The sequence below is a fragment of the Diceros bicornis genome, unplaced genomic scaffold (genome assembly GCF_020826845.1).
Source record: "Diceros bicornis minor isolate mBicDic1 unplaced genomic scaffold, mDicBic1.mat.cur scaffold_67_ctg1, whole genome shotgun sequence".
NCBI classification, from domain to species: domain Eukaryota; kingdom Metazoa; phylum Chordata; class Mammalia; order Perissodactyla; family Rhinocerotidae; genus Diceros; species Diceros bicornis.
The window spans coordinates 1,000,809-1,016,472 of record NW_026691553.1 but is presented as its reverse complement, the minus strand read 5'-3'; the positions used below and the strand labels follow the sequence as shown (position 1 = coordinate 1,016,472).

The following is a 15,664-nucleotide window of genomic DNA, read 5'->3' as shown; positions in this document are numbered from 1 at the left end:
GTCCACAGGTCCCGGGACCAGGAGGAGGACGTCTTTGGGAGACATTAATCCTCCGACCACATTACCCTGAAGATAAGACTCCCCATCGTCTGACGAGGCAGCCCTGGCCCAGCACGGCCCGGCCGCTGCAGCCTCACCTCCAAGGTCATTCCAGCCCCCGGCCTTTGTCCCCAGTGTCCCCTCAAGGGGAGCGAGTGGTTGCCACAGAAGGCTTGAAACTGTTTGAACTCAGATCCACGGGGTTTGCCGAGGGAGGGAGCCAGGGGGCGACCCGAGGCCATGGTGCCTAACAGGACAAGTTGGGAGTTTATGGGTCAGAGAAGGGGTGGCGGGACCCCCTGGAGCAGAGGAACTGGCTTCTTTGAATTTCAAGAACAGTCCGACAGGATGGCCACCAGCCACATGTGGCTATTTAAGCTCAACGAATTAAACATTCCGTTTCTCAGCTGCCCTGGCCACACGGGGCCGGTGGCTACCGAACTGGACAGAGCAGACGGAGAACATCTCCATCATCCGGAAAGTTCTAGCGGACAGCAACATTCTAGAACAGGGATTCTTAGCCTTGGGAGGATAGGGGGTGGGGGAGAGCCAGACACTCCCTGTAAGACCAGGTAAGGCTTGTTCAACATTCCAGGGGCTCAAAAAGTAGAAACGACCCAGGCGTCCATCAACGAATGAAAGGTTATGGGAAAGTGTCCACCCACACACTGGAATATGACACAGCCATGAAGAGGAGTGAGGCCCTGACACACCGTGGACGGACCCTGAACACACGACGCTCAGTGAGAGAACCAGACACAGAAGGCCACCGTGATGTTAATTTTATGTGTCAACTTGCCTGGCCTGAGATGCCCGGGGAGCTGGTAGAACACTATTCCTGGGTGTGTCTGTGCAGGAGCCTCTGGAGGAGACCAGCATTTCATCCAGTAGACCAAGTAAAGAGATCGCTGCCCCTACGTGGGCATCACCCAATCCATCAGGGGCCGCATGGAACACAAAGCGGGAGGAGGGGCGCATTCTTCCTTCCTGAGCTGGGTCGTCCAGCCCCTCCTGCCCTGGGACACGGGGCTCCTGGTTCCCGGGCTGTCCGCCTCGCACTGAGTCGCCCCGCGGGCCCTCCTGGGTCTGCAGCTTCCAGGAGCAGACCGTGGGACTTGTCAGCCCCATAACCACGTGAGCCGCCATCAAGCTCCCCGTTCTCTGTCTCCACGTGTCCTAGCGGTTCTGTTTCTCTGGAGGACCCTGGCGGATACAGCCACACGGTGTCCGGCTCTGTTTCCTTGGAGTGTCAGAGACGGGTCACTCCACAGAGACAGAGGGTGGATGGTGGCTGCCAGGGGCTGGGGGGCTTAGGGGGGTGGGTGTGACGACTCAAGACACAGGGTTGTTTTTGGCTGATGATAATGTTCTCAAATTGAGAGTGATGATTGCACAACTCGAATTTGCTAAAAACCACTGAATTGTGTACTTTAAAAGGGCGAACTTTGATGTACGTGGATCATATCTCAATCTAAAAATAAAAGATTTCGGGCCGGCCCCGTGGCTTAGCGGTTAAGTGCTTGTGCTCTGCTGCTGGCGGCCCGGGTTCGGATCCCGGGCGCGCACCGACGCACCGCTTCTCCGGCCACGCTGAGGCCGCGTCCCACATACAGCAACTAGAAGGATGTGCAGCTATGACACACAACTATCTACTGGGGCTTTGGGGAAAATACAACAGAGGAGGACTGTCAATAGATGTTAGCTCAGAGCCGGTCTTCCTCAGCCAAAAAAAATGGAGGAGGATTAGTATGGATGTTAGCTCAGGGCTGATCTTCCTCACAAAAAAATAAAAAATAAGTAAATAAATAAAAAATTTCGGGGCTGACCTGGTGGCGCAAGCGGTTGGGTGTGCGCGCTCTGCTGCGGCGGCCTGGGGTTCGCCGGTTCGGATCCCAGGCTAGCACCGACCGACGCACCGCTTGGCGAGACAATGCTGTGGCGGCGTCCCATATAAAGTGGAGGAAGATGGGCACGGATGTTAGCCCAGGGCCAGTCTCCCTCAGCAAAAAGAGGAGGACGCAGATGTTAGCTCAGGGCTGGTCTTCCTCACGAAAAAATTAAAAAATAGTATTAAAAAAAAAAAAAAAGATTTCAGGGGCTCAGGGAACCTGAAGTTTGCGCACAGATCCCGCCCCAGAGGCGTGGGGAGCCAGCACGGAGGGGACAGAGGGTCCCTGGGTGGCCGTGGGGGAGAGCAGGCGGCCCCGTCGGCCATCACTGGTCCCGGGGGCTCTAGTGGGGGCCCTGTCTCCAACACTGTCTTTCCCTGACATTAAGGATTGCCTCATTTAGATTTTAAATATATGCAAAAAGTAAGCAGATAAAACAGACCCCTAGGTGCCCACCGGCAGCCCCCACCAAGCCACCATCTCCACTCTCCTCCATGCCCACCTGCTCCCCACCCTGGGGGGTTTTGATGCTGTTTTCATCCACAGACATTTCCAAATGAAGCTCTCAAAGGACACTTTTTTAAAACTTAAAAAATAGATATTTTTATTGTGGAAGGTTTCAAAATACACCAAACAGACAAATGAAGCCTGTGTGACAACACCCACCCCACGAACGATGCTCGCGGCCCTCGTCACCCCCTAGACCCCCCACCCTGCTCCGTATTATTTCATTCCCACACCCTACTAGAATCTTCAGACGCACAGCAGAGCGGAAAGAATTTTACAGCGACCATCGTGTGCCTGCCACCAACACCAACTCCAGATGGGCGGGCACGGGAGTACGTGGTTCTCAGCCGGGGTGATTCTGCACCCAGGGAACGTGTCTGAAGATGTTCCTGGCTTTCCTGCTTGGGGAAGTGCCGTGGGTTGCATTGCGTCGCCAAAAAAAGCATAGGTCCGTGTCCCAATCCCTAAAGCTGTGAATGTGACCTTACTTGGAAATAGGGTCTTTGCAATGGCGGTGTCCTTGCAAGACGGAAATTTGGGCACAGACGCACAGGGAGATGGCCACGTGAGGACACAGAGACTGGAGGGATGCGGCCACAAGCCAAGGATTGCTGGACCCCCAGAAGCTGGGAGAGACAAGAAGGATTCTCTCCTGGAGCCTCCGGAGAGCACAGCCCTGCGACACCTTGATTTTGGACTGCTAGGCTCCTGGCATCGAGCAGGTGGGGCCAGGGATGCTGCTCAACCCCGCACAACGCCCAGGACCCCCCCCCCCCGCCGCCCCAGAGAACGCCCTGGCCCCGATGTCCGCAGTGCCTGGGGGAGACCTGCTCTAGAGTCCACCATCACCATTCTCCTTGGGCTTCCGTGTCTGTCCATCTCTCCACCTCTCGGTCCATCCCTCACCCCACCTTATTTCTGGTGCATTTCAAAGCACACTTACAGTTCTAAAAGGACTTTCAAAGCGCGTCACCACAGGGCCATTATCCACAAATCCATGCAAACACCAGACAGGTCTGTGTTCACACATCCCCGACTCTATGCTGACATCAAGACTCTGGAGACCCTGTTCCTGGCTTCCTAGCTCCACTCCCCATCCCTCTGTCCATCTGTCGCCCAACAGCCTCCTTTATAAAGCGGCAGTCACCTTTGCTCCCAATGGCCGCACGGTTCCCCCCACACCCTCAATGGTCCTTCACCACAAACCCCTTGGGTGATCCCCCAGCCCCGCTTCCCTTCCCTCACCTTCCTGTGAGCACCTATTTCTTCATCTACTTAGCCCCTTGTTTTTTTTTTTTTAATAATTTTATTTATTTTTCCCCCAAAGCCCCAGTAGATAGTTGTATGTCATAGTTGCACATCCTTCTAGTTGCTGTATGTGAGACGCGGCCTCAGCACGGCCAGAGAAGCGGTGTGTCGGTGCGCGAACCCTGGGCCCGGGCCGCCAGCAGCGGAGCGCGTGCACTTAACCGCCAAGCCACGGGGCGGCCCCTACCCCCTTGTTTTGCTGGAGTCCATCCTGCAGTATGCTAAGCCAATGTGTGACCACCTGGGGGTCAGCCATCACTTCCCCCAGGAGCCTGGCCTTCTCCTTCCTGATCCTGTGGAATGTGACCGAAGCGTTTAGGGGTCCCAGGACCCCTAACATGTGTGCCCAGGACAAGCTGTGGGGCCCTAGCTCTTTGGAGACACTGGACGCACAGTCCCCTTCCATTATTTCTTGGACAACGTCCCTCCGTTTTCCCTCTGTCCTCTCTGGAACTCTCCAATGGCGCCTCTCTTTTCTCTGTCCTCCCAGTTTCGACCTGTCCTTCTGGGTGACTTGGGACATTTCTGACTTGAATCTTCCAACCTCCTGCTGAAGTCTTCCTTCCAGCTCCTGGGAAGTTCACTGTTCACTCTCAAGGCCTCTCTTGTTCTCTCTCATCCTTCTTCAGCCTCCTGTTGACTGGACGCTGTGCCATGAGCAGAGTCCATGTCCCCTCTGGTGCCCCGGTGTCTCCAGGTGGCAGCCGTGAGCTGGGGTGGGGGCAGCTCCCCCCAGGCCTGTCTGTATTTCAGTGTCTCCCTCATCCTCAGACACTGCCTCCCCACCCCCACAAGTCCCCCAGAGGGAGGGAAGTGTGAGTGGGGCCTGCAAGGAGAAACCGGAAAGCAGAACAGCCCGGCAGGGAAAGGAAGGCCATCCAGAGGACAAGTACCTGGCCCCGGGACACAGCCACCCAGCACCCGGCTTGCCTGAAGACCTCTCCCCGGGACTGGAGGTCAGGGGTGCTTTAAGGAACACACGTGTGCGTGCACGACCCCCACAGAGGTGCATCCCAGCGCAGGTGGCTCTCCAGGCCTGTTCCCCATGGTCACCACCAAAGGCCCAATATTATTCCCCTTTCCCTGGCTCGAACACCCTGTTCTCCATTCCTGATCTCTCCCTGCCCCAGACGAGCCGCTTTCTCAGCACTGACCCCCCAGGATCCTTTTGTTTCGCACACCATAGAGCAGCCCACCTGATTCCACCCGGGGTGGGGCCCCAGGAAGGGGGACGAGCATGTGCCGAGGCCTGGCCCTGAGGAAGGGCAGCCACAGTGACTGCTCGCAGGGGGTGCGAGGGGGACTTGAGGCGGCCCAGGTGGGTGAGGGCAGGCCATGCTGGGCCTGGAGTACCAGCGACAGCCAGCAGACGTTTCTGTGGGGAGATGGGGACAAGGCCTGTGGCTGGAACATGGGGAGGTAGGGGGATGCTGGTCAACTACATGGAGTGTTGAGCAGACCCGGTGCTGCCCTCCCGAGCTTCGTCCTGGCGGAGGGGACAGACATAAGTTATCAGGAAGTAATTAACACTTCCAGGCGTTCAAGTGCACAGAAGAGAAATCCTGGACTCCAAGAGAGGAACTTGGGCTGGACGTGACCGGGGGTCAGGAGAGACACTTTAGGAAGGGGAAGGGTTCCAGGCACAGGGACCAAGGCTGGCAGTGAGGGCTTTAATGGGGGACACCTGTGGGGAGAAGTGACTGGCCCAGAAGGCCAGTCCAGCCGTGGCTGAGGGACTACATGGGGGGACCACGTGGGGTAAAGCTGGTGGTGGACACAGGCAGAGGGGCCAGTGTGAGACAAAAGGGGCAGGGCGCCCCTCTCCCACCTAGAGAGACCGGGCAGTTGGCCGGAGGTTATACAGCCAGGCAGAGACCTGGGCCAGGGTCCCCTCCCCGCGGGGTCCATCCTCCACTCTCCTATCATGAGAAATCCCATAGAGGTAAAGCGGAGGGCACCATCCCCCCAAGGAGAACAGAAGGCCGGAAGGGCAGCTGGAAGGGCCGCAGAGACAGGGTAGCCTGGAGGTGGGCACGCTGGGCTGCCCTAGGGGCCTGCAGGGCAGGGCGACAGCCAGGAGAAGGAGGGTCGGCAGAAAGCAGCCCAAGCCGGGAAGCACCACCCACGTGGCGCAGCCTCGGGCTCGGGGCACCCTCCGGTGCTGGGGGCTGTGGGTGCCCGTGACCTCCCCGGGGAGCCCGCGGGGATCAGGTGCGTGCGGGCAAAGGGGGCGGGAGACCGAAGGCCCGGCGGGTCGCGAGCGGCCCTGGGGAGAGGGACCCTGGGGCGGGACAGGGGCGGGCGCCTGGGCGCACCGAGGGACCCTGGCGCGGGGAGGCCGGACGCTCTCGGGCCGGGGCCCGCGGCCACCTACCTGCGGCCGCGCCGCACGTGCGAGCGCGCAGGTCCCCGCTCGAGCGCCCGCGGCGGGGGTGCCCGCGCCCACGTGACCGCGCCCCGCCCCGCGCGTGCGCCCTGCCCGGCGCCCCATTGTTGGCCGGGCGCGCGTCACGGGGGCGGGGCCGGGGCGGGGCGGCCGGAGGGAGGCGGCGGGAGGGCGGGAGGGAAGGAGCGTCCGCGCCGCCGCCGCCGCCTCCGAGCCCGCCGCCGCCGCCGAGGAGCAAGCAGCCGCGCGCCGCCGCCCGCGCCCCGAGCAGCCCCGCGCCGCCCGCCCGCCGCGCCGCGCCCCCCGCCCCGCCGCTGGATGCCGGCGGCCGGCGGCCCAGCTCTCAGAGGCGGAGGGCGGCGGCGCGGGCGGCGGCGGCGGCGCGGGCGGCCGGCGGCCGAGAGGCAGGAGCGCGGGCCCGCGCGCTAGCGCCGCCATGCCCAGCTCCCCGGGCCAGCCCGACGGCGGCGGGGGCGCGGGCGGCGGCGGGGTCGGGGCGGCGGCCGGCGGGGACCCCAGCCCGGGCCCCCCGCCGCCGCCCCCACCCCCCGAGGGCGCCGAGGAGGCCGCGCCCGCGCCCCCGCCGCCCGAGCCCGACGACGCGGCCGCCGCGCTGCGCCTGGCGCTGGACCAGCTCTCGGCGCTCGGGCTGGGGGGCGCGGGCGGCCCGGACGAGGAGGGGGCGGCCGCGGGCGGCGGGGACGGCGCGGCGGCGGCGGCGGGGGGTCGCGGACGGCGGGGCGGCGGCCGAGCCCGCGCCCCCCGACGGGCAGGAGACGGGCGCGCCCGTGGTGGCCGTGGCCCCGGGCCCGCTGCCGCTGCTGGAGCCCGACGTGAGCCCCCCGCCGCCGCCGCCGCCCCGGCCGTCGCCGCCCGACGTGTTCGCGGGCTTCGCGCCCCACCCCGCGGGCCTGGGCCCCCCGACGCTGCTGGCCGAGCAGATGAGCGTGATCGGCAGCCGCAAGAAGAGCGTGAACATGACCGAGTGCGTGCCGGTGCCCAGCTCCGAGCACGTCGCCGAGATCGTGGGCCGCCAGGGTGAGTGGCCGCCGTCGGGGGCGCCGCCCCGGGGGTCCCCGCGCCGCTCGCCCCGGGGAGGGGGCCGGACGCGTGGGCTCCGGCCTCGGTGGCCGCCTGTACGCCTTTGTCCTGCCGCCGGCCGCAGGAGAAAGTTGGGCGCAGCCCGCGCGCCTCCCCTTTGCGCCCCGGCCCCGCCGCAGCCTTTGTCTGGGCGCCTCCAGCCCGGAAAGGCTCCTGTGCGCGCGCCGCTGCACAGGCCCTGGCCGCCAGCCGTGGCGTCCCAGGGACCAGGGGCCGGGCTGGGCGGTGGGTTCTCCTCCACATCCAAAACAGGCATGGGGCGGGGCAGGCTGGGGTTGGGGGAGCGTCTTGGGTGGGGGGCGTCTGGGCAGGGTCAGGAGAGAAGTTTGGCCGCACAAAGAGGCTACATCTCTAATTGCCAGCTTGGGGGCCCGACTGGGGGTGGGGTCAGGACAGGATGAGAGAGGACCCCTACCCGGCTCTCAGCTCCAAGTCAGGGTTTTGGGGGCGTGGGTAAGGACTAGCTGTAAATCCTGCTGCTGGGGTCCCACCCCACAGCCCTCCCCTGGCAGGCCGGCTGGCAGCAGGCCCAGGGTGTGGGGGGTCCCGGCAGCCGCATTGGTGGAGCGTCCCTGTGGCCGCCCCATTGTTCTCTTTGTTAGAGAGCCAGGCTGAGATTCGCAGGGTGACATCAGGCTGGCCGCCGCTCATTGGCCCTGGAGCTGCGGGGCGGGCGGGTGGTGGGCAGTGCCCGGCCCGGCACACACCCACCCACCCTGTTCACCGCCTGCCCACCGGCCTCAACTTTCTCCTGCTCTCCTGCCCGGGGCCCCCTTCCCGGCTCCCAGCTCCTTGCTGATCAGCCAGGTTCTAGAACTTGGGGTGGGGCCTGGGCAGGGCTGGAGGAGGGGCCGCAGGATGCTCAGACTGGGGTTCCTGTTTCTGGGCCCTTGGTAACAGGAGCTGGGGAGAGTGTGAGGGGCTTGAATCGCAAGGTGACCCGGTGCCCACACCACTGCGGGCGGAGGAGGACAGGGATGCCCTGGACACCGCCCTCTAGTTCCGGCGGGTGGGGCGGTTTGGCTAGCAAGCCCAACGGCTTCGAGTGCAGGGGCGTTCAGCCTTTCCTCTGTCCTCACCACGTGTGGACACGGAGAGCCAGGCGTAGCGCTGGGCCGAGGGACTGGCCGTCAGGCATGGCAGCCGGGAGGGGCGGCTGGTTCTCTGAGCCCTGCTGGCCGCCTCCCCGGGTAGGCACAGTGGCGCCAGGCTGGACAGTTCCCCTCTGCCACCCTGTTGCTGCCCAACTATTTAGGACCCCTGTTCCCACCCCGGCCCCCGTAACCGCATTGGGACGTGAAATGAGACGGCTGCCCGTGTGCTGAGCATCCGGCAGCCTGCGGGGGTCAGAGGTGGAAACCGAGGCCTGGGGGCACTTGCCCAAAGTCACTGGGGTGATCTGCCAGCAGGGGAGCGTGAGGGTGTGTTCTGTGTGAACGCGGGTATCCTGGCTCCCGAGGGTCCTTCCGGAGAGGCTGGGTGCACACGGGTGGTGGTGGGAGTCAGGGGGTCGTCGAACCCGTGGCCTTGGGCTGAGCAGTTTTGGGGCAGAAGTGGACCTGGGGCATCAGGCCGGGTGTGCATTTGGCACCCTTTCCTGGGTGCTGGCCTGGGTTGTTGCTGGTGGCTGACAGCAAGGCACGCTCTGGGGGGTACGGTGGGTCCTGAGGGCTCATCCTGCAGGCAGGCAGCCCTGTGACCCCGGACAAATGAGAGCCCCTCTTTGTGATGGGGGGTCGGCACCTCCTTGGGGTTGACGTGAGGGTTCTCTGGTTCGGTTCCCAGCTCCAGGCTGGCTCACAGTAAGTGAGTGCAGGACGTACCAGGGAGGGGAGTGTGAAAGTCAGGACAGGTTGGCATCTCCCCGGCTCTAGAACCATCTGTGGCTCCCATCTTCTCTCACACGGTTCAAGCACACCTTGGAAGACTCTTGGTGGCCCAGCCCTGCCCCTCCCTCCCTCCCATCACCCACCCCACTCTCCATGCCGGGGAAGCCAGCCCCTGCCTACTGCTCGGCCTCTCCCACTACAGCGGCCAGGGCCCCGGCCCCAGCTCCTCATCCTTTCTGTCAAACCCCAGGTTCAGGGCCGCCGCTCCCCCGCCTAGCCAGACCAGAGTCACGTGGAGCCGGGGTGGACCCTTCCCCTGACATCGCTTGGCTGTTCTCCCAGCCTCAGTTTTCTTGTTCCTAGAATGGGTCCCTGCCCCTTCTGGGCACAGGGTGGGCGGTTACAACCCGAGAGCTCTCAGGTACCCCGCACAGGAGCTCGACCTGCCCCATCTCGCTGAGCCCTGCCCGAGATCCCCCCACTTCCCAGAAGATCCTGTAGCTCTCGGTCACAGATGGGAAGACCAGGCTGCAGGAGGCAGCCTCGGGCCAAAACCGGGTTGTCCGGGCTGGGATTTGACTCCAAGTCTCGTGGGCTCTGCCTGCACCACAGGGAACAGAGGAGAGCCGGGGAACAACTTCCCACCTTGCAAAGCTCCATTTTATGGACGGGAGAAGAGGGGACTTTGAAAGGATGCGAGGTGGGTACCTCCCTCCAGCCAGTCAGCAAGGGTCTTCCGGGGCCACTCCACACTTGCCGTGGGTGTGACCCTCCCGGGCCCCCCTCGCTGGCCCGGGGCATGTCATGTCTGTGCCCGGCTGGGCTCCCCGCGCATAGTAGATCTTCTGCACACAGTGGGTCTTTAGTCACGGATGAGTGAATGGATGGTGCTGAAGGTGGGGCTGGGACTGGCGGCCACCTGGGTCTCGTCCATCTCTGCTCTTGTCAGACCGAGGACAGTGGCCTCCTACTGTCCTCCTTGGCAGTGGGCCGCCTCTGTCCCTCCCGTGCCCGGCCCCGCCCCTGCAGGCCTCACTGCAGAGGTGTTGGTGGGGTCCACGCCTTGTGCTCCTCTCTGTCCACTGTGGGCCATAGAGAGAAAAGGGTTTCCGGGCCCAGTTTGGGGGGGTCCTTGTGTTGGCAGTGTGGACGCGCCCTACCCTGCCTGCGAGGGGGGCTTTCCATGTCCCTGTTTCACAGACACCCTTCTGTGACGTGGCGCAGCCTGGACTGCAGCCCACTTTGGCCCTGCTTTGGGGACAGCACCCCACGGGGTAGGGGTCCCAGGAGTGTGGGACTGACTTCACGGTGGCAACTTGTCCCAGCCCCGTCTCCACTTCCAGAACTCTGCCCCTGCTGTTCCCTCCCCCCACACATGTCCCCCTTCCCAGGGCGGCCCCTTGGCTCCCCCTTGAAGTCTCGAGGTTTTGTTCATAAGCGTGGCCCGTGGTCACCTGCGTGGGCTCCCTGGGGGCGGGGCTCCACAATGGGGTCATGTGAGCCATGGGAGACCAAGGCTCTGCTTGGGGACCCAGGGCCCCGCCCCTTTGAGGGGAGGGTCGGGCTGCAATGGGGTGGGGGTTGCGGAGGCAGAGCAGAGCGAGCCTCTGGGGTGGTCACCCACATTCCCAGGCCCTCCAGGCTCTGAGTTGGAAGCTTGGGGGCAGGACCCAGGAATCTGCATTTCAGCCAGTGCCCACCGATCAGTGGTAGCCCCCAGGGGTCCCCCCGGGTGTGGGACTCGGCCCCCTGTCACCACCCACTCTTGCCTCACTGTGTCATCCCCACTGGGGCAGGAGTGTGGCCGGGGTCACTGCTGGAACCCCGCTTTCCCAGACTGGGCAGTCCCCCCCCCAGTTCTGTCCCCTCTTGGGGTTTTGGTGTGGGTGGGGTTTGGGGGTGAACTAGTGTCACGGCTGAAGTGCAGAGCCAGCGGAGCCCCTGTCTGGGTGTTGTCCCCCCCACCCCACGTTGGCAAATCCCCTGCCGTTTCTCAGGGGCTGGCTTCCCTCTCATGGCGGCTCTGCCAGAAGCAAACGCTTCCCGTGAGGTTGTCACCCTCCCATCAATTTCCCTCGAGACCCACGAGGGCAAGCAGCCTGCCTGGGGCCCCCGGCCGGGCCATAGCCCATGGGGTTCTGCCCCAAACCTGTGAGCCAGGTCTGTTTCTGCCCTCCTTGAGGACACTGAGGCACAGGAAGGTCCCTCAAGTGCCCAAGGCGATCCCCAGAGCACCAGCCCTTATAGCACAGTCCCCAGCCTCAGGGAGTTCAGAAAGTCAGGTGTGCGGTGTGAGGAGAAACTCAGAGTGTGTGCAGAGCCTGACCTGGTGCAGTCAGGGTGTACTTCCTGGAGGAGGGAGCACTGGGCTGTGATTTAACACAGAGGGAGAAGACGGGGATGGGGGCGATATGAAGCTTACAGGTGGGAAATGTCATGTGTGGGAAAAGCGTGGCCAGGGCAGGGGAGCTGCAGGAGGGGGACAGGACAGGTGTGTGTGATTTGAGAGCTGCCAGATAGGGAGGAGACAATCCCCTAGGAATGGAGGCCGGGCCAGCTGTGGGGCAGCTGCAGGTCAGGCGGGAAAGCGGGATCAGGGTGGGTTTGGAGGCTGCCAATGAGGAGTATGGGGAGGACAGCCGACGATGGGGAGGACCGGGGTCTGGGCGTGGGGGGAGTGGCTGGGACCCAGGAGGCGAGGCCGGAGGTGGAGGAAAGCGGCCCCTCCCCGCCTGCCCCAGGAGATTTCTGCTCCTGACTCACCGGCCACTTTTGCTCAAAGCCCTGGATGGGGGGCTGCTGCCCTCCCTGGGCTGGGGTGAGGCTGCCCCCGGGACACCTCCTGCCACCTCCCGGCGTCCCCTCGCATGGAGCAGCCCCCCGGCCAGGCACCATCTCTTTGACTGGTCATGCTAACTTTGTATCTTCCGCTGCTGGAGAAGTTAGCAACACTGTTGTCGCTCTCAATGCTGCCCTCTGTTTGTGTGGAAACAATGTCCCTGTGTCCCTCCAGCCTCCCCAGAGCCCGGAGGGGGCTCTCCCGGACTCCTGCGCCCAGGCTTGAGCCCAGGCTCAAGCCGTCTCGAAAGGCCCGGGGGTGGGGTGTGGTGGCAGGGACCTGGGTGGGCCTAGATGTTGCAGGGGCAGCTGCCGTTTGTGGAGACCCTGCAGCCACTCCTGTGCCCCCTAGACACCAGGTGAAGTGCACAGTCAGGGACCCTGCAGGATCGACCACACACACACTCACAGACACTCCTGTCTCTTCTGTGGGGTCGGCCCCAGCCCAGCCAGCAACGAGGAAGCCACGTTGCCATGTCCCCAAGCATCTCCTCTGAGGCCGGGACCACTGGGGGCCTTGGAGGCATCCTGACTTGGGGCCCAGGAATCTGCTGTCAGGGGAGGGTCGCTTGGTCAGAAGATCAGAGGCCGTTTCCATAGTCTGAGCCTCGGTTTCCTTGCCTGTCATTTGGGGAGCTGGTGTCAGAGGGTCTGCATTAGTGTCCCGGGGCTGACATAACAAACCGGCTGCCTGGAACAGCAGAAATGGACTCTCCGGGTTCTGGAGGATGGATCTCTGAGATCAGGGTGTCGGCAGGGCTGCCATCCCTGACACTGGAGGGGACAGTCTGTTCCGTGCGTCTCCTGGCTTCTGGTGGCAGCCAGCAGTCCTTCGTGTCCCTTGGCTTGGAGCCACATCGTTCCAGTTGCTGTGTCCGCCTTCATACAGCCATCTTCTCTGTCTCTGTGTGTTCCTCTTCTTGTAAGGACACCAGTCATTGGCTTCAGGACCACCCTCCTCCAGTGCAACCTCTTTTTAACTATTACATCAGCAAAGACCCTATTTCCAAATAAGATCCAATTCTGAGGTTCCGGGTGGATGTGAATTTTGGGGGACAATATTCAACCTACACGGTCCTCCTTGCCTTTTTGCCCCCCCCAGGACCAGAGGGGAAACTGAGGCCCTAGGAGGGATGGAGGGACATGGTGTGTGAGGATAAAGCCAACAAGGGCACAGCCAGGAGGCGGAGGCTCCCAGCCCTGGGCGCTGCTGGTCCCTGTAGTCGCTGCCGGGAGGGGCTGTCCTGGGGAGGGGTCCCCACCCTGACCGTGTGTCTCCCCCCCACCCCTTCCCCAGGGTGCAAGATCAAGGCTCTGCGCGCCAAGACGAACACGTACATCAAGACGCCGGTGCGCGGGGAGGAGCCGGTGTTCATTGTGACGGGCCGGAAGGAGGATGTGGAGATGGCCAAGCGCGAGATCCTGTCGGCCGCCGAGCACTTCTCCGTCATCCGCGCCACGCGCAGCAAGGCCGGCGGGCTGCCCGGCTCCGCGCAGGGCCCGCCCAACCTGCCGGGACAGACCACCATCCAGGTGCGCGTGCCCTACCGCGTGGTGGGGCTCGTGGTGGGGCCCAAGGGCGCCACCATCAAGCGCATCCAGCAGCGGACGCACACGTACATCGTGACGCCCGGGCGCGACAAGGAGCCGGTGTTCGCCGTGACGGGCATGCCCGAGAACGTGGACCGGGCGCGCGAGGAGATCGAGGCGCACATCACGCTGCGCACGGGCGCCTTCACCGACGCGGGCCCCGACAGCGACTTCCATGCCAATGGCACCGACGTCTGCCTGGACCTGCTCGGCGCAGCCGCTGGCCTCTGGGCCAAAGCCCCCAACCCGGGCCGGCGGCCCCCCGCGCCCACGGCCGGCCTCCGCGGGGACGGCGCCCTGGGCGCTCCGGGGGGCCCCGAGGCCTTCTACGCGGGCAGCCGCGGGGGGCCGCCGGTGCCGGACGCGGGCCCTTCCAGCCCCTACGGCGGATCCGGCAACGGGGGCTTCACCTTCGGCGGGGACGGCCCGGGGGCCCCCACGGGGCCGCCCGCCCCCGAGGACTGCGACTTCGGCTTCGACTTCCTGGCGCTGGACCTGACCGTGCCCGCCGCGGCCACCATCTGGGCCCCCTTTGAGCGCACCGCGCCCCTGCCTGCCTTCAGCGGCTGCTCGGCCGTCAACGGGGCCCCCGGGCCGCCCGCCCCAGGCGCCCGGCGCAGCAGTGGGGCCGGCACCCCGCGCCACTCGCCCACGCTGCCCGAGCCCGGCGGCCTGGGCCTGGAGCTCCCGCTGGCCCGGCGCGCCGCCCCCGACCCGGTGGGCGCCCTGCCCTGGCGGGCCCCGCAGAGCGCACTGTCATCCTTCTCCGGCAGCGCCGGCTTCTCCACGGCCACCTCGCTGCCCAGCGGCTCCCCAGCCGCCGCCTGCGCCCCCCTGGACTCGGGCGCCTCCGAAAGCAGCCGCAAGGCCTCGGCCGCGCTGTCCGCGCCCCCCGCCCCGGCCGCCCCCGGCGCCCCGGCCCTGGCGCGCGAGTGCGTGGTGTGCGCCGAGGGCGAGGTGATGGCCGCGCTGGTGCCCTGTGGCCACAACCTCTTCTGCATGGACTGCGCCGTCCGCATCTGCGGCAAGAGCGAGCCCGAGTGTCCGGCCTGCCGCACGCCCGCCACCCAGGCCATTCATATCTTTTCCTAGCGGGTCACTTGGGCCACCCGGGCCGTCCGCGGGCGCCGGGGGTGCGCATGCGCGCGCGCTCCGGGAGGGCGCCGGGGGCGCGGGAGGAAAGGGGCGCGGGGCGGAGGTCCGGGGGGCGGCGGGCAGCGTGGCCAGTGTTTACAGACGAGCTTTAACTCCGGTCCCAGGCGTGGAGACGGCGGCCCAGCGGCACCTCAGTTCTTAACAAATAGCAGTATTGAGTCGATAGGTTCAAATAAACCCGAGAGAAATGGTCTGCTTGCACTTTTTATTTAAGACGCCCCTCTCCAGGGCGATCTTTTTAAGAAAAAAAACAAAAACGATTTTTACAACTCCCGGTTGTCTTTTTGTACGTGGCGGGATTCTGATGTGACGGTCGGTTCCCGCGCGGTGGCAGCCCCGTAGGAACCTCCCCAGGGGGAGGGTGACGTTTTTACTCCCTTGTTGGGGCTGACTTGGGTTCCCCTTTTGTAACGTCAGCCGCGCGGGCCGGAGGGGGGCGGGGGGCGAGGGGCGTCCCAACCAGAAATTTCTAACTTTTTTTTTTTTCTTTAATTATTAATCCCTTCTGCTGTGGTTCTTGTCAAATTTTTAAATTTTTTTAAATTGTTTTTTTTTTAAACTTTTACTTTTTACCTCTTGTGTATATGTAGGGAATTTTTAGGGAAATATGTACTTTATGGAATAAATTTTAAGAACTAAAATATATTTTATTTTAAATAAAGTAAGGGACCTTTAAACTTACACAGCTAAATTACTGATTATATATTTGCTGAGCTGACTTAAGGGTTCAGAAATTGTATCAAGAGTTTTATTTTTTGACTTCAAAGCCTTCTTAATAAAGTCTTTTTACTACATGTGAGCCCTCCGTGTGGTGTGGGGTGTGTGGGTGTCGGGGGAGGGGCCAGGGGAGGGGGGCTCAGACCCAGCTCGTCACCCCCTCATCTTCCAGATGACAGAATTAGGGCTCAGGATACGTGGATTCCAGGGCCCAGCTGTTCTGAAAGTCAGGCGCTGTGTCCTGTTCCAGACCAGGGCATCGGGTCTACAGGGGGCGGTGGTCCAGCCAGGCCCCCCTTTCCTGA

The 15,664-nt window shown here is 63.6% G+C and overlaps 1 protein-coding gene across 1 annotated transcript; it reads left to right on the top strand.

Moving 5' to 3' along the window:
* The first annotated feature begins 6,342 nt into the window (after positions 1-6,342).
* On the top strand, positions 6,343-15,441 carry MEX3D (mex-3 RNA binding family member D). The gene is given in 3 exon segments (XM_058537794.1): positions 6,343-6,856; positions 6,858-7,167; positions 13,195-15,441. Coding segments are annotated over 3 exon segments (1,986 nt in total). The 5' UTR covers positions 6,343-6,565; the 3' UTR covers positions 14,580-15,441.
* The last annotated feature ends 223 nt before the right edge of the window (positions 15,442-15,664 follow it).